This window comes from Oryzias latipes, chromosome 22, assembly GCF_053564925.1.
Source record: "Oryzias latipes strain Hd-rR chromosome 22, Olatipes_Hd-rR_3.1".
Lineage (NCBI taxonomy): Eukaryota > Metazoa > Chordata > Actinopteri > Beloniformes > Adrianichthyidae > Oryzias > Oryzias latipes.
In genome coordinates, this window is record NC_136258.1 from 10,061,926 (window position 1) to 10,079,582 (window position 17,657).

Genomic DNA, 17,657 nt, shown 5'->3' on the forward strand with positions numbered 1-17,657 from the left:
TCCTGGCTTGATTTTCTTTTTAAACCCAGCCTGAATACTGTAGTTTGCTACCACTTCTTTCTTTCCTTTAACATTACCTCACTGTGCTCGGACAAATCACTGAGAAAAGCCAGCTTCTTCTACAAATGAACGTCTGCATCTTTCTCTCCTCCTCTTCCTCATATGCAAGGGCCCAATGATCATGTTTTGGACCACAGATCATCTTAAACACCAAAAAAAAAAACTCATGTGTTTTGAACAGTGACTCAAATATTTCCAATATTCTATTTTTTGACAAAACAGAAATTTATGATATAACAAATATTTGATTTGAGATAAAACAGTAAATAAAGACAATGGTATAATTAACATAAAAAAGAAGAAAACGACTTAAATTATATCAGTCAGTAACCCTGTTTCAATGTATTTAACAAATAAACTTTATGATCAGATACTAATAAACAAACTATCATAAGGAGAGTGCTGTAAGTATTAGTGCAAATTGGACTGAGGACAATGAGATGATCTTGAGCAGGCCAGGGACATGAATATGGCCTGTGGGTGTGTCTTCGTACCTTTGGTGGCATAAGCTTCTGCTATCATGGACAACCTGTAGACAGGAGCACCTGCCAGCTGCATTTCATCCAGGTTCACCCTACCGTAGTGACCTGGAAAGACGTCAAGCAGGGGGAAGAAACTAATGAATTGACTCGGGTTCAAATGTTCAGATAGATTGTACAGAAACTGGGAAGGTTACCTAAAGCCTCTCTGAACTCTGCTTCAACATAACAGAGTTTTGCCATCAACAGACTGGCTTCCTGGAGGTAATCAGGCTAGAAGAAAATAATATACATATGAATGTCGGGACCTAAACTTCTGATTTCTGCATGAAATAGAGTCTAACATTTAGAAAGTGTCTCATGTCCCAAACGTGATAGAGTTACCTTTAAGTTTCCTCTGTCCAGAGCAGCAGTGAGATGTTTCCTGACCTCCACCAGTTTGAGCCGTGGGCCTCTGGGACTTGAACCCTGCTTGATAGGATTCTCTTTCAAGTAAACCTGGAGCTTGCATTCTCCCAACAGCAGCTCACCAAGATCATCTAGAAAAATACATAGAACAGTTTGTTTAAGTTAGTTAAGAACCACAACATCTTCCCACGTTTGACAAGCTTTGAGGGAGTAAAACAGGATCCACAGGGCTCCAGAGTCGCACATGTGACTGAATTTTTCCAAAGTGCCCCCCCCCCCCCCCCAAAAAAATCCATGATCACACCGAGCCGTTCTGTGTGTGTTGGGGGGGGCATAATCTCCACTACTCTGAAAATCTCATTTTCTGTACGTGTGTGACGGGGATACTGTAACACACCTCGAATAAGAATGATTGTTTTTGTTTATGACTTGTTCTGTGTGCTGGCTGCAGTTGGAGCGGATTAAAAAAAATTCTGTTAAAATCCTTAAACTCCGGAACTTCAGCTCTACTGTTCACATTCTTTTGAGTTCTGTAACTTTTCAAGTGGATTCTGAAGCAGAGAAAAGCCGCCTCGTGCTGATTTGCAACACTGTGCAGTTGTGAAGTATTTACGTAATCAATGTTTATCAGCGGATTCTGCTGCAGACAAAAGCAGCTTTGCGCCTCAGCCTCACGCTAGTAATGTGTTGCATATCAGTGCAAAGCCAGAAAGAAAAGCCGCTTTAGAATCTGCTGAGATCGTGTGAACGGTTAAAGATTTACTGTATATAAAAAAGAACCTGTGTTATTTATGTGTCAGTAATGTGACATTTTTGGGGTTAAAGGATTAATTACGGTGGCCTGAAGATCAGATCATATGACGCGAAAACGACTATTAAAAAAGCAATAACAAAAAAACATCAAATTTTAGAAATCAAAACAAAATTCCACAAACCAAAACAATTTTTTAAAAAAAAGAAACCGGAAAAAAAAACTAAAGTAATTTTTAAAAAATCAAAAAGAATTGTTAAAAAAAGGAAACAAAGAAGAAACGTAACTAGTTGGACTTTTGTCCATCATTTTGGCGGAACGTTATTTGGCATGAAGCGCCTTAAACCAAAAACAACAAAGTCACCGCAGACCCAAACAGAGATGCTGCAATCAAAACATATTTGAATTGAAGTTATTCTGGAAATGCTCTGTACTAATCACAAAACTTTTATACGTTTTATATTTTTTTAGTTCAAATTTCAGCCAAGTGAAGTATTTTAAAGTCCCACTCCAACTATATTTAAAACTATTTTCAAAGCGTTCCCAGTGTTCTTTTAATTATGATCATGCTGTTTTTAAGCGAGAATAAAGAAACCAGTCATTTTCTAGGACATAGTTTCCATCCATTTCACTTGCTTGTGTCACAAATTTGAGCTTTTTCAAACAAAGCGTTTTTATTTGTGCTAATTTGAATAAAGAATTTGAATAAAGAAAATCAGAAATGCTTTTTTAATCTTAAATTCTCAAGGTTCTTCAAGATTCTTAAAGTCCTCTTATCAAGAGAAAAATGCTACAAGATCATGTTAAAAACAACTGAATTTCAATGGAGTGGGACTTTTTATGTAATTTAGCATTATTGTGGAATTATGTTTCAAATAAAGGGCTTTATGTTTACCAATTTGTAAGTTAATAATTTTCAAGTCTTAATGCTAATACTGACAGCAATTAAAAAGGAAAGTGACCATCCAAAATGGCTGAGTTACTTACAATGTGGTTGAGAAGGTCGGTGCACAGAAAAAAAGTTAGGTGCACCGGTGCAACCAGTGGTAAAAAATGTAGTCTAGAGTCCTGATCCACATTAAACAGTTTCAAATTTACTACTATTTTTTTATGTTAACCTGAGATGAATTGATTGAAAAAATGTGTCTATGAAAGAAAATATTTTGTTGACACATTTTGTGCTTTTAAATCTAGGAGTTCAAAGCACTCCTTGGTCAAATTTCTATGTCAACATGCAGCATATTTTGTTATGTTGACGAATAAATAGATTTGGGCAAAAAGGCATGATCACAGATGAATCTATCTACAGATTTCCTACATAATCACGAGGTGGCACTACTCAAACACTTAAATTTAAAGCTCAGGAAAATATTTCCATTGCAGTACTAATTTGAATCTAATACAGTGCTTAAACGTAGCAGAGTCAGATTTAACTTGGCAACATGGTAGTTAAAAAAATGGTGTATTCTATCCAATGACTAGATTGAAATATGAAACTATTACTTCTAATCTCTTATGCTGATAATTTCCAGCACATTCATCTTTTGTTAAAGGGCCTGTATCATCTTTTATTTAGCCTTTCAGAGTAAAATATATCCATATATATAATAATATATTACCTTTGGCACACTAAAAAACACATTTTCTATGAAATATTAGTTATTTTCGGAGTTCATTTTCTTACCCGAAAGTAAGACTACTCTATCTCTGAAGCACCCGATGTGGGTGCCACCAATTTCATGACATCAAACTACAGCTGGCCTCTCTGTCTGAGTTTCGCACACGAAAACAAACAACAGCCAAACTTCTACAAACATGGATGTGCATATGTGCATCTAAAATAAAGGTGATTAGCCTCTCACTGCTAGCTTTATGGAGAAAGCAGGTGTGTGTATTAGGCTGGGGGGAGTGCTGGCAGCGCAGTCTTCCTGAAAAGGGCTGTTCTCACTTCTCACTATTTTTATTGTTGCTTTTGTTCCATTAATTCTGACAACCTCACTTGTTACTTCAGTGTTCTTATAGTTTTCAACTTTTTACCTGATAAAAAGGAAATTTATATCCCAGAGAGAATGAAAATTTTCACTCTAAAGAGAATAAATACACAAATGCTTCAAACAACACTTTTCAACCTAAGCTATGACCTCAACCCCTCTATAATATCCAACAAATATATGTTCATAAATCCAACTTTTTTTGTTAAAAATAAAGAAATACTTTTTCATTCATAACACTAATGCTTTACTGCAACACTGACAGCTTATAAATAGCATTAAAATAGGAAAATCTGACAATAAATCTTTTTACATTTGATCTCAATGTATTACAGAATAAAGACAATTTCGACAATATTTTTTAAGGACAGATTATTTTCATTTAATAAAATCTATAGTGAATAGATACAAGACTATCCATGAGGGGTTTGTTATTTATGTATTTATTCATGAATAGATTCTGACGGAAAAAGGAAGAAACAAAGGGGCGCCACCTTTAACGTATAGTTTTTTGTTTTTGAATTATTTCGATAAAAATACTGATCACACACAGTTATGGTACTTAGATGAATTAGTTGGATTGGAACATAATTGTAGCATCCAGTTCCTGATATTTTTTCCGGTATATTTACAGCGTCCAAAACAGTAGGAACACAAACATTTAATTGTTATATTACACAATAAGAATGTCATAGAATGGTCATTGAATGTTATCTACATTGGTAACTGGATTGGCATCCTGAAAACTGCAGCAGCAGCTTCTTTACGGAGTTTCACAGCTAGCTTGTAGCATCAAACATAGCTTACTATGATAAGCAGCTAAGCTAGCAGCCTGGCAGAAGAACAAACTGTGTTCATTAAATGATTGACCTTCACCTTAGACAAAATGCAGGTTCACACAGCAAATAAATACATGATATCAAAAACGTTTCTGATGTAAACTCACCAAAAATTGTTAAAATCATTTTATACAACATTGCAGTGTTATTATGTGGTGCTAATAAACCCAGAAACACCTTCTTAGTGGCGAAAATATAAACGTATCACGGATAAATTAATCACCGTTTCTAATTTACTATGACTACTACTGTATCATTAATTTAAAAGTCAAGGAAGGAGCAAAGGCGTATCCTTTATGTCACACTTCTGAGTCAAATTTTGTTTAAACTTTAAAGGTGACCCGGTATGCCGGTGCTTGTTTATGAAAATTCTACGTATCTCTGTGTGTTCACATAAATAAAAACAGATTAACTGTCTTTGAAATGACCAGCGATTTCCGTTTTCAGGCGGGCATCCCTAGAAATACTGCCAGCACCAGGGCTGTCCCGGTCAGGAAGAACCGCGGTCTCGGGCCGGGGGGAAGGCCTCCTTCGTGGAACAGATGCTGGGACAACCCGCACGTTTCCTACCGTTGGAGATGAGTTTAGCCGACAACTGACGCACCAGCTCCGGTATCTTATCCCACTGTCCTTCTGAACGGCACCGCTCAATTTCGGTCTCGAGTCGTGAGCCCGACTTCCTTGTTGTCATTTTCGTAACTCGCCTGGACCAAAATACCACAGCTGGTTACTATGACCGTGAAGCTCACAGGCTCAGACACGGAACTTCCGGTTAGGGGGTTGATGTACAACCGGTACAACCTGTATTTTTAAAAATAAAACTGCATGTTTCTTGGTCAAAAGCTATTTTAGTGTTATGAATATAACAGGAAAGACAAAAAATAATAAAAATAAAAATAAAATAGAGAGAGAGAAGCAAATAAATTTGATGGCAAAACAGTGACATCTAGCGACCAAAAACCTTCATGTCTCGATGACTTCAACTGCTGAGTGCAAGTGATAAACAGTCAAGACCATACATATTTGGACAGAGACACATTCTTTCTCATTTATTTTCTGTACATTACCACAGTGAATTTTAAATAAAACAACTCAGATGCCATTGAAGTGCAGACTTTCAGCTTTTATTCCATGGGTTGAACAAAAGGATAGCAAAAAAATGTGAAAAACTAAAGCATTTTTAAACACAATCCTTTCATTTCATGGGCTCATAAGTAATTGGACAAATGAAATAACTGAAAACAAAATGGTTATTACTAATATTTGGTTGAAACCCCTTTGTAGGCAATGACAGCCTGAAGTCTTGAACTAGGACATCACCAGATGCTGGGTTTTCTCCTTCTGAATGCTCTGCTAGGCCTTTACTGCAGCGGGTTTCAGTTACTGTTTGTTTGTGGGCCTTTCTGTCTGAAGTTTAGTCTTCAACAAGTGAAATGCTCAATTGGGTTAAGATCAGATGACTGACTTGGCCATTCAAGAATATTCCACTTCTTTGCTTTAATAAACTCCTGAGTTGCTTTGCCACGATGTTTTGGGTCGTTGTCCATCTGTATTATGAAACGCTTCCCAATCAGTTTGGCAGCATTCACCTGGATCTGCAATGAATTGAGAATTCATTGGGCTGCTTCTGTCCTGTGTCAAGTTATCAATAAACACTAGTGTCCCAGTGCCACTAGCAGCCATGCACGCCCAGACTATCACACTGCCTCCACAGTGTTTTACTGATCATGAGCTTCTCCACGCCTTCTCCATACTTTTCTCTTGATTTTCGTTTCATCTGTCCAAAGAATGTTTTTCCAGAACTGTGCTGGCTTTTTGAGATGCTTTTTAGCAAAGTCCAATCTAGCCTTCCTAATCTTGAGGCTTAGAAAAAAGAGTTCACGAAATAACTAATATTTCATAAATAATTTGTTCTTTAGTGTGCCAAAAGTAATATGTTATCAAATAAATAGCTATAGTTTACTCTAAAAGCCTTAAGAAAAATGGTTTTGGCCCTTTAAATTTAATAATGTCATATTAACTAGAATATGCTGAAACAGTAGTTCACAGTAAGTAGCTCACAACCAACACAACCAACACAAGCTAACTTACATGTATACCATTGCATGCATGTTTAACACATTGTGCATGTCTAAACCAATATTTATGTTTGTATAAAGGCCAGCAGGCAGGTGTATTCAGGTAAGTGTGCATTTATTAAAATAGTGCTACAGCATGAGAAATGGAAAATGTTAACCCTGCTCCAGATAGAGCCCATGGTCTGCACCAAAGTGGGAAAGGCAGTCCCCAGCCCAAGAACTCCTACTCCCAGGAACTATGTTAGATAATAATTGTGAAAAGGTTTTCTGTTATTAAGTTTTGTTCTACGTTCTGTGTAATCTTAAGAACTCGAGGGAGTGTTGTCGGGTGTACACGTGTGTGAGGACCACACACCCAAGAAAATGAAATTTAAAAGGAATGAAATGTCGCAAAAACGTCACAAGGGGGCGACAAAGCTTCACAACATTCTTTCCTGAACCCCAGAAGAAGAGTTATCCAAAGCTAAACTAAACATTAACTGTTGTTGTTGCGTGGGAAGTTGAGAATTATTTGGGAGACTTGTTTTGTGTGTTTGGTGATACTAATTTCAACATTTCAAACGGGAAAAGAATGGAAACAAAACAGGTTAGTTCAGTCATATACTTCTCTTTACATTTCGATATTTATCTTAAGTAAACTAAGAACTTTCATAGACGGTTTCTGCCCTATAGCTACAAAACTAGCATTTAGCAAACAACGCAGCATCGAAGGCGTGTTTAGGGAAACAATCGCTTTTTTAAATGTATTTTTTACTGTAACTTGTTGATTTAAACTAGTTTACTGTTACTGTCAGATATTTGTTATAATAAAAAAATTGCGCTAATAGAGTTTTCCCAGACTATGTATGTAAGCACAATAATAATTGATTTTCTTCACAGTTTACAGGAGGGGCGACTGACTGTGAGAGTGTTGACATCATGGGGTTCACAGGCAGACAGGGGAAAGTTCCACGGAGGATCATTCACTTTGCCAGTGGGGAAACCATGGAAGAGTACAGCACTGATGAAGAGGATGAGCCTGTGAAGAAAGATGTTACTCCAGTTGATCCGGTATGTTAGGATTTCATGAGACAGTTTGTTTCTTTTAATTTCTGCTGTTTCATCTTTGGAGTCATCACAGAAGTTTAGACTAGATATAAAAAGCTTGAACATATTTTTTTTATAAACAATATTTCATGAGTATAGGGAGAAAGGTGGTAACAGAAAGTGGTTATTCTGGTAATCCAGTCAATCTAGCTTTATATATTTTGTTTTTTGTGACCATTCATGACTAGTTTTGTTCCCCAAAACCCCACCTTGGCAACATTTATCTGAAATTTAAAAAAATTTGTTTTTATTATTATTCTTTTTAGGCTAAACTGACCTGGGGTCCTTTTATCTGGTTCCAAATGTGGCGAATGGCCACCTCCACTGTCTCAGGTAACATGGTCTTCTTTTAGCTTTAGGTTAAAACTGTATTTACTGGTCCTTGTGTTTTCTATCCTACTCTGCACTGAATTCGAGTCATGGGATCTGGACTTCTTTTTTCTTCAAACTTTTCACTACTCATCCAAGTCACTTCATCAGTCAAGATAACTTCATCTGGATGAATGAGAACCTTTGACAATTTATTATCCTACTCTGCCTAAACACACCTGGGTTTAATAAGATAAGATCTTTGGAAAAGTTGAAGATCGGCTTTAGTAGGTGTTAAAGTCCCACTATGATCATCTTTTGATCCAAAAGCATTCCCAGTGTTTTTTTTAAAATTATTATTATGGTTATGCTGTTTTTAGTTAAAATAGAAAAACAACCTGTGTCATTTTCTAGGACATAGTTTCTGCAGAGCGGCAGGGGTTCATCAGAAATTCACCTCCGTTTTTGGCAGTGGTGTTGGCACTAAGCAACCTTGCCCCCCCCCCCTTCCTGGAAGGTATTCCAGAAAGCTGGTTATGCTAGTTCCCACGGTAAGTTTGAGGCTAAGGAAAGCGAATAACCTCTGCTTCAGGTTCCAAAAATGGAGGTATGTTTCAGGGTATTTTAAGTTGCCATGGCAACTCATGCTCTGAACATAACCTGGTCTGGAGCAGGTTTAGTTGAAAGTTAGTTTGTTTTCAGACAGGTGAAACAGCGTGACGTGTCCATTTGAAGATGATTTAGTGGATGCTGAAGCTCAGATAATACTTTTCCACCATGAGAGGGTGATAAGATCACATATGGATGTTGGAAAGAGAAACTTTTTTACTTTGAACTAACTTAATTATTAGCTTCCGTTAAGATAAATCTTTTTTTTTGTTAAGTCAGCTTAAAAATAATAATAATTTCAGACAGTTATTTTACTTTCTTTCAAATTAATTCAATTAAATAGGTGCAACTTTGGTGCTGTTGTTAGATCAGCACCGCAAGGGATTGTGGGATACCATTCCTTTTGCCTGTCTGGACGGATTTGGGTTTAAGTGTGGGTTTTTGACCAAATGTGTTCAGTTGTTTAGCTGTTTTACTGTGTTTTACCGAGTTATTTTACTACTGGTTAGTGGTGTAATGTTAAAGTCAGAGAAATGATGGATTCATGCATTTTATTGTTATAAAAATGAGAATATCAACAGGCTCAAACTTAAACATATGAGAGTTCAAGAAGCACAATAAAGTAAGATGGAAAAACATTTAATTGAATTGGAGTAATATGACATTTAGTTAGATAAATATGTAAAATTTGAGTTGTAAAAAAACATTGAGTTTGATAGACGTAAGAAATTAGGTTGAATAAATTTAACTCAATTACTTGTTACCAATTGAATTAATTCATTTAAGTATATATATATGCGTCACAATGAAAATAAGATCACAAACTCGTGCATTTAATTTGTCCGTTATTTTAAATGGTGAGCAATATAGGAGCTATCTGGCCGTACAGGTTTGAGCCAGATGCCAGTTCAGACAAGGAAACCAAAGACCTACAGTTATTCATGGTTGTCTACAAGTGGATGCATTGGAATGGAGCAGAGTGAGGAGCTTGTGACCTGATCTTTTATAAACTGCATTTTTTCGTCTGCTCCTGATTCACAACAGTTTAAATAAAGAAATACTCAGACATGCAATTGTAAGTTGAATTTTCTTTATATGTGTCCTTTGTCATCCGGAAAATGCCACAAGAACATGTTAGAAACACTATTTTCCTCTAAGTGTGTCTTTAAAGCAGAGGATCATAGAAAACATGCAAGGACTGAGGTAGGGAATTACTGGATAAAAAGATACACGTGTTTTAAAGAGTTATGCCTTTTATGACATTGTAGGATTTTGAATGTGCTTTGTAATGAGCAAGCTCATATTTTTGTGTTTATCTGCAGTATGTGACTACTTGGGTGAAAGACTGGCTTCTTTGTTTGGGATCAATGCTCCTAAGTACCAGTATGCAATTGATGAGTACTATCGCATAAAGAAGGAGGTAAACCCATTGTTTCATGCATGAGTAGAAAAGTCCCACCTGGAATGGTTTTCCATAGTAGTTTAAATGAAACCTTTTCACATTTAAATCATCTTTGTTCTGCTGTAGGAGGAGGAGGAAGAGGAGGACAACCGTCTGGCGGAGGAGGCAGAGCGTCAGTTCAATCTGCAGCAGAGAAGTGGGCAGAACAATCCTGCATTGGTGGAGCAGCCAGAGACGTCCACAGCCTCCTTTGTAAACATTAGCTTTGAGCTCCAGCCTGAGCCGCCCCTCAGTGGTCCAGACTCAGACAGAGTCCCTTCTCCACTTCCATCTTGAAAACAGACTCTTGAAAAACCTAATTTAATTGGCAATGTATACTAATTATATTATTTTTCTATGTTTTTTTTTTTTACATTTCTAAAATATTTTAATTATTATGCATTGCAGGAAACCCGAAAAGAAGCAGCCTAACCTTTGTATGTAAATGCATCTAAATATGATCTATGCAGAACTTATCGTATGTTTAAATGTGTTAGGTTTAGACTGGGCTTGTCTGCACACAAACACGCAAATTAAGAAGTCACACATGAAGAAAGGAGTTGAGTTTTCTTTCTGAAGTGGACCATTTCTCTGAAAATGGTTAAAGGTACAGCACCATCTTCAACTCTCAAGCTCTTACAAACATGTATGTAGTTTGCTAAAAAGAAACAAATCTGGCACAGATTGCTCATGCTGAACATGCTGAACATGCTGAACCAGTTTCTCATCAAGTTATTGGTTTGTATTAATCTGCTTCAGACTACGGTGTGATGCTGAGAGTGCTACCAGTTTTCTTTTGTATGTTTAGAGCATGAAGGAACCAAAGTAACTCATTCACAGGAATATTTGCACCCAGTTTGCCTGAAGAAATACATTCCATTGGAAGTATAGACCCACATCTGTAGCAGAAAAATGGCAACCGTTCTGTCTTATTGTCCTGAAGAGTTCAAAGGATATTTAGAGAACTGCTCTCCATAGTTTTATTGCTGTTCTGTTTCTGGAATTTCCACAGGTCAAGAATCAGGTTTAACACAAGTATGAATGATGTGTTCTTTTACTGGCTCGAGCAAAGCTTTGCTTTAAATATGTAAAATTAATCAGCTGATGTGAAACCTGTCAAAGATTCTGAAGCTAAAAGGACTTGTTTTGTTTTTGGCAACGTTCACTTGGTAAATATTCTCAAAGTGATGTGTGATTGCTGCAACTGGAATTAAAGCCTTTTTTAATGTTACATCTCAGCACAGAAAATTGTCATTCTATCAAAAAAAGGTTTGATTGTCATGAAAGTAAACAAGATGAAGCTGTCACCAGATTCTGAAATCCCAAATCAAAGCTTAGTTCAGGTTCAGCAAAAAGAAAAACGCCATTATTTTCCGATCAAACATGGATTTGTCTTGAAATGCTTTTAATCAGTTTGGATTGAATGTTTCATTGGTTGAATACAAATTATTTCTCTAATTAAAACTCTTCCAAATGGAAAACCTAAACAGATTTCCAATATGACTTAAACTAAAAAGCTTTTAAAGTAAATTAAAGCCATGAAATTATACTTCTGCTGAAATCTGTTAGATTGAAGTGTCTTTCTGTAAGCCCACTTATTTTTATTTGTCTGCAATTGACCAGAATTATTACTAAAAAAAGAGAAATTGCTAATATATTCATATATTTAGCTTTAGGTGAAGGCTTCCATGCATGAAGAAGTTGCATCATTTCATCTTTTTTCTATATTACAAACATTTCAAAGCAGGTTTTATATATACTGTAGTTACCTTAAAGGACGTCTTTATAAGTAATTTACTGAGTTGTCTATGAAGACTCTCATTCATCCAGGTTGGTTCCATTGTAGTAGTTTTAGGGGATGTCATCTGGACTTGGTTGTAAAGAGTTGTAAAGGATTTTTTTAATATGCTTTTCCTTTTGCCGCATTTCCACAACATTCACTTAAATGTTTATCCATTCATCTTCTAAACCCGTTTTCGTGGTCGCGGGGCTGTTGGAGCCGATCCCGGGGACCCGTGGGCGAAGACGGGGAACATCCTGGACAGTTTGCCAGTCTGTGGCAGAGCCCCAGACATTAGCTTTATTGTTTTCATGGAAAAAATCTGGTTTAGGCCATTAAATTAGGTTTATCTTGACTTATAGTCTTTAATAATTCAGACTTCTGCTCTAGAACGTTTTTATAAATAATTGAGAAGCAAAATAATTCAGAGGAATATTAGACATTTATATTTGAACTTTGTAAAACTGCTACATAGTACTAGAATCAAAAACATTCTTTAGGGTTTGAGGTACAGAAAATGAGCGGGAAGAAGACTTTGCAGAATAAAGCTTCTTACAGAATGATAAGAACATTTACATAAAACACAAACTGACCCGTTTTCATCTAGTTAAAGTCTCTTTCATCTATTTTTTTAGTAAAGCCCCTTCCTGTTATTAATGTATTTTAGGTTTGAAACTCAATGATAACCTACAACGCCACAGACGCCATTTCTGTTTGGTTGCACATAAAAACTCATCTTTAACTATAAGGTGTCCATCTTAGGTTTCTTCAAGATCAACGGTGTTGCTGCTGTCGTCATTGGCAACCAGCACCTCCCTGTTCTCATAGGTCCAAAAACCATTGAGGTCAATTAGGATGCCAACCACCGTGTCACCCTGGCAACAGTTCACCAAATCCTGGAAGGTGATCTTGTATGGGTCTTGAGGCTTCACCATATCAAAGATCTCATCCTAAAGGGAGACAGTGCTCACATTAACCTCTCCGTTTCTGATTTTTAAGTACACGTGGTGGGAAACAGTGTCTTGAGAACCTTAACGTCCTGGAAGGAGACGGGTTCTTGACCATGCTGCTTCATCTGCTCCTGAATGGCCTGAGAAAAAACACAAAGGGGCTCCAAAATGATTAAACATATAAACAAAAACACAATGGTTACATTGAAAATATGTCTAAATCAGCAATGTGTTTCTATACATATTGTGTAGGTTAAAGTCATACCCTAAAGAAATAGTTTAGAGAGAAAACATTGAGGTATCCTTGGTTCTCCATGTCCAACAGTTTAAAAATATACTGTATGGCTGCAGGTTCTTTCTTGTTTTCCAAGGCCAATACAAAGTCCAGGTAGGTCTTATAGTCCTACAAAAGAGCAGAAAGTTAAGACAAACATTACACAGAGACAAGTCAATCATCAACAAACATGTAAACCTGTGTGTCACCCTTTCTGAACAAAGACGAGTTGATGATAATCTGATGTTACATGGAAGGAAAATGTGCTTTCAGTGATCTTTCCTTCCTTCACCAAAACAGGAACTGACGAACTAGAACCAGGAAACATCTCTTAACACGACATCATACCATTTCTCCGTCGTAGGTGAGACATTCCTGAAAAACTCTGTCCAGAAAGACTGAGGTGAGAGTGGCAGTGCCGTATCGGGACAGCTCCTCTTTGCTCAGCATGCCGTTATGGTCTTTGTCCAGGTTCAGGTACTGGCCTGATGAAAAGAAAAAACACCCAGCAATAGTTTTTAATCCTCTTTGTGTGTCTTTATGCTTTTACATTATGTTGTGCGATTTTTAACATTAACTTTTTTATTTTCATTTTTGTAATTCTTAATCTTCTAAGAAAACAGTCCATCTTGGGACAAATGCTGTAAATTAGCTTCTGCTCAAAGCATTACGACATGGGCATAGCCTGCTGTTTTGTAGTATGTCTGTTTTAACATCTGTCCCTATTCATTCATCTTCTACCGTTTTATCCCTTTCGGGGTCACGGGGCTGCTGGAGCCTATCCTGGCCACTTGTGGGCGAAGGCAGGGCCACAATCACACACCCATTCACACTCACACCTAGAGACAATTTAGAGTTACCAATTGACCTATGGAGCATGTTTTTGGACGGTGGGAGGAAGCTGGAGACCCCGGAGAAAACCCACGCGTGCACGGGGAGAACATGCAAACTCCACACAGAAAGGTCCCCAGTTGATGTTTTGCTGTGAGGCAAGAGCGCTAACCACTGCCCCACCGTGCAGCCCCTGTCCCTATTCAATTAATAAATTCAAATTCAATAAGCTAAAGTACCATCTGACAGGGATGGAAGATATTACAACTCTAATTTACTGGCTACAAAAAACGGATGACATTTTTTTTTACCAATATTCATCTATATATGCATGTAATGAACTAAATAGGAACTTCATTTGAAGCTTTACAGCTTTCCGAGAGTGTTTTTCAAGTAACTTAATGAAGTTTTGTGGATGCTGATCTTTCTGTCCGGTTTTTAACAGTTGCTCTAAAAATGTTGCTTTGATTCAGGAGATCCTGCATTTATAAAATGAAGTTTGAGCTGAAGGTCTGAAATGCAGAAGAAGACATAGTTTAAGCTTCAAACACGTATCACAGATGAACTGTACAGCAAAGATCCTACAGACCTCAGTGTTCAAGTAGGAAATATTGTGAGGAATCTAAGAATGTTTCAAATATACTGAAGTTCCTTCCATTGGAGTGGAGAAAATTAGTATTTGATCCTTTGCTCATTTTGTAGGTTTGGCCATTTAAAAAGAAATGGACAGTCTGTCATCTTAATGGTATTGTAATGGTTATTCCCTCCACTGTCATTACAATGGTTAATGAAGTTTGACCATAAAATTAAGGATACCTTAAAATTCTCATTAAAAAGCTCATATCAATGAAAACAGAACCACAAACAATAATACTGCAGATAAATAAACATAACATAATAGATACAGACCTCAGAATTACTCTCTAAAGACCCGGCGTCCACATGCCTGGACATTACATTTAAAGGTACCAGTATATTACGTATGAGTATACACTTAAGTATAAGTATAAGCAATTACTACCATAGTTATTAACTGGAGCCCTGTGAGTAGGGTTAGTTCAAATATGATCCTAGGTCTTAAGATGTTAAACTAGATTTATGTGTTATAACTTTCTTACACATAAACCAATCCTATTATGGTGCCCCCCCCTCCCCCCCCCTGCAAAAACCCGCCTGCTTTCTCACCATAAACTCTGAGAGCTGACGGAGCTGAAAACCAATTGGATTCTTGGCTTTCTTTGGACAATTCTTCATCTCTTAACTTGAAATGCAAAATCAGAAGCAGAGAAAGAAAAATTTAAAAAAAAAACACTCTACTGATGTCTGGATGAGTGAGATTAAACAAATCAGTCAACACCTTACCTCCAGCAGGTCATCCAAAAAACTGCAGGCCAAAATATCCTGGATTTTTATCTTTCCTGTCAGAAGGAAAGGACGGTTTAAGCTCAATTCAACAATTAACATCTGCCGTTTATGACCCAAAAAATAATTTTTAAATCTTATAAAACACACAAAAAAGTTTAACAAGTAGCAACAAACATGTTCCTTACACTAAAGAATTTTTGTATTTTCCTATTGACCTCAGACCTACTTTAAGCAACTATTTTTTGCGTTTTTCAGTACAAGACAGGGATTTTGATTTGCTCATTTCAGAACTTAAGTGCCCTAATTTTAATCCCAAGTGAGCACCCAGCAAAAGGTTTCCATCACGTTTAATTCTTCAAATGGGGGTTAAGTCTGTCTTACCTGTTCGGAGGGGGTCAAGAAAGAAAAAGAACTTGCGAACAGCAGTGCAAACATAGAAAGAGTAAAAAGACTTCTCCAGTCCATCCAGCTGAGGAAGAGTGGGTATCAGCTCCAAGATGTAGTTTTCCAAATCCTAAAAAACAAATATTAGTACGAGTTTGAACATTTGAGATTCCACTGCACAGTAGCCTCACTAAACAAGTATCAAAAGATTCTTGTTTAGTGATTCTTACCGACTCTCTGAGGTAGCCCTGTCCTGCTACATCATACAGACTCAGTCCTATTCGGGTCTGATGGAGCCACACTGCAGAAGAACAGCAACAACGACCATTTAGAGATTAAAAAAACCTGAAAGTCATAACATTCAATAGATAACATCTAAATTTCAATTCCAAAAATGGAAAGGGAGGAACAAACGTCGGCCCAGACCTTTCCTCATGACATAGTTAAAGAACTGCATGATGGAGATTCGGCCATATGGATCGTTGCTCAGCAGTTTGGCGTACACTTTAGCTGTAAAGAATTTTCTGAAAGAAAAGTAGGGAAAAGGGTTTGGGTTTAGGTCTTCACTGAAACTAACTTTTATCGTACAAAAGAAGGAAAACTTTTCATTTGTTATATATCAAAGAACAAGGGGGTGTGTGAGCGGTGACAATATCTCAAGATAGAAAATTAGGCAGATATTAAAAATGAAACCTTTTACCTTTTTTAATGAACCACGTTAAAACGACGGAAAAAAATATGAACAAACCACCCAAAGAATCTGAAAATCAACTTAGAACATAAACTGTGTGATATTATTGCAATTCGTGAGTGATTTGTGCATCAATTATGTAAGGGATAATGCCATTCGAAGTGAGCATTACCAGAAATTAACGCACGCCGTGGAAGCCTGAACCTTACCTGCACTTGGGCCCAGCCTTCTGTCGAACCAGCACGTATGCTTCATAATTGATCATGGCCTCTTCTCCACTTAACGGAGGCACCTGATGCTTGTCCAGTAGAAACCACAGGTTCTAAGAAGAACAAATTGTAGGAGTGAAGTAGGTGAAACAATATACACTGTTTTGGTAAACATAATAGCAAATTCACTGCATCCTTTCAAGAAGGAATTACTTGTAGCTCCTCATTATCTAAAAGCTCTCTACTCTTTCTCTGGAGAAAGACAGCTCTGGATTCCTCCCTCAGCTTCTGACGAAGGACTTCATCTTCTGCTGGTAGCTGCAGAATAAAACCATCGAGATCTTAAGAAATCCAGTTCTTAAATACATTTCCCATTTTTAATATGTTTTATTGTTGCTCCTTTCCACTAAAGTTGCAGCAAATTGCAGAACAATAATAAATATGTTGTTCTCAATGATTTTCTTGACTATCGTGTTTATAAATTACCTTGTAGTAGAATCGTGGAATGGTCTTGTAGGACTCATGATCTTCAGCGCCTCCTCCTTTCAACTGCGTGTAATATTTGGTAAAAAGAGCAGTTTCTTCTGTTTTCCTTTCATCTTCACTTTTATTTCCTTTCAGCACAAGAAAATAATTGGATTAGGAAAAACATTTAATAAAAACGTATATGGTGTCGTATATTGTTCATCTAAATACATGATTTTAACTTTTTACCATCGATGATCGTTAGCTTGGTTTTCAAAACAAATAAATACCTTTTTCAGAGTTTGCTAGTCTTCTGCTCAGCGTATCAGACCAGTGGGGTTTTGTTTCTGTAGCCATGCCAGTAACAAATATTCTAAATATGTTTATTTTTGTTGATTTACATTAATAAATTAACTACTGTACGAATTTAAGATTCTAGCCTCGACTTGCAATTCAGAGGAGGTCACAACTTCCGGATTCATACTTCCTCTTTCTTTCAAAATAATTAGCACTTTCTGAAAAATCCATGAAAACGTTTACCTTTTGTGTTTCGTGTTATTTCTTTGGGATGAAAATTGACAAAAATAAATATTTTTAAAATTTTTAAATGTAAAACAAAAGGTGTAGATTCATATTTCCCTTTTTATTTAATTGTGC

General features: G+C 36.8%; 3 protein-coding genes across 7 annotated transcripts in view; 1 reads left to right on the forward strand and 2 right to left on the reverse strand.

Moving 5' to 3' along the window:
- ttc7b (tetratricopeptide repeat domain 7B) overlaps positions 1–5,311 on the reverse strand; it is a 35,344-nt gene extending 30,033 nt beyond the window's left edge. Inside the window, exons 1-4 of one of the 5 annotated variants that reach the window (XM_011490640.4) lie at positions 5,099–5,311; positions 924–1,078; positions 737–812; positions 555–647 (exon numbers count right to left, since the gene is read on the reverse strand). In XM_011490640.4, the coding sequence (XP_011488942.2) occupies positions 555–647; positions 737–812; positions 924–1,078; positions 5,099–5,219 (445 nt within the window). In that variant the 5' untranslated portion in view covers positions 5,220–5,311. The other 4 variants (XM_020713376.3, XM_004082665.5, XM_078940376.1 and 1 more) reach the window with 4 other exon arrangements.
- Positions 5,312–7,037: 1,726 nt separating this feature from the next.
- fam177a1 (family with sequence similarity 177 member A1) lies at positions 7,038–11,282 on the forward strand. The gene is made up of 5 exons (XM_004082664.5): positions 7,038–7,192; positions 7,486–7,656; positions 7,959–8,025; positions 9,933–10,030; positions 10,139–11,282. The coding sequence occupies exons 1-5, from the start codon at positions 7,178–7,180 to the stop codon at positions 10,346–10,348; spliced, it is 561 nt and encodes a 186-aa protein (XP_004082712.1). The 5' UTR covers positions 7,038–7,177; the 3' UTR covers positions 10,349–11,282.
- Positions 11,283–12,254: 972 nt separating this feature from the next.
- Positions 12,255–17,515, reverse strand: ppp2r3c (protein phosphatase 2, regulatory subunit B'', gamma). The gene is made up of 13 exons (XM_004082663.5): positions 17,291–17,515; positions 17,022–17,149; positions 16,749–16,853; positions 16,536–16,648; positions 16,062–16,159; positions 15,866–15,936; positions 15,633–15,765; positions 15,249–15,304; positions 15,072–15,147; positions 13,404–13,540; positions 13,047–13,184; positions 12,862–12,921; positions 12,255–12,781 (listed from the first exon to the last, which is right to left on the reverse strand). Exons 1-13 carry the CDS (start codon positions 17,355–17,357, stop codon positions 12,590–12,592), a joined length of 1,374 nt encoding a protein of 457 aa, XP_004082711.1. The 5' UTR covers positions 17,358–17,515; the 3' UTR covers positions 12,255–12,589.
- Positions 17,516–17,657: the final 142 nt, after the last annotated feature.

Coding starts and splice junctions, on each gene's coding strand:
- fam177a1 (XM_004082664.5), top strand. Junction 7,657..7,958: donor ATGTTACTCCAGTTGATCCG/GTATGTTAGGAT, acceptor TATTCTTTTTAG/GCTAAACTGACCTGGGGTCC. Junction 10,031..10,138: donor ACTATCGCATAAAGAAGGAG/GTAAACCCATTG, acceptor GTTCTGCTGTAG/GAGGAGGAGGAAGAGGAGGA.
- ppp2r3c (XM_004082663.5), bottom strand. CDS start 17,357: ATGGCTACAGAAACAAAACCCCACTGGTCTGATACGCTGAGCAGAAGA. Junction 15,766..15,865: donor AGGGCTACCTCAGAGAGTCG/GTAAGAATCACT, acceptor TTTGTTTTTTAG/GATTTGGAAAACTACATCTT. Junction 13,541..15,071: donor GTCAGCTCTCAGAGTTTATG/GTGAGAAAGCAG, acceptor TCTTTTCATCAG/GCCAGTACCTGAACCTGGAC.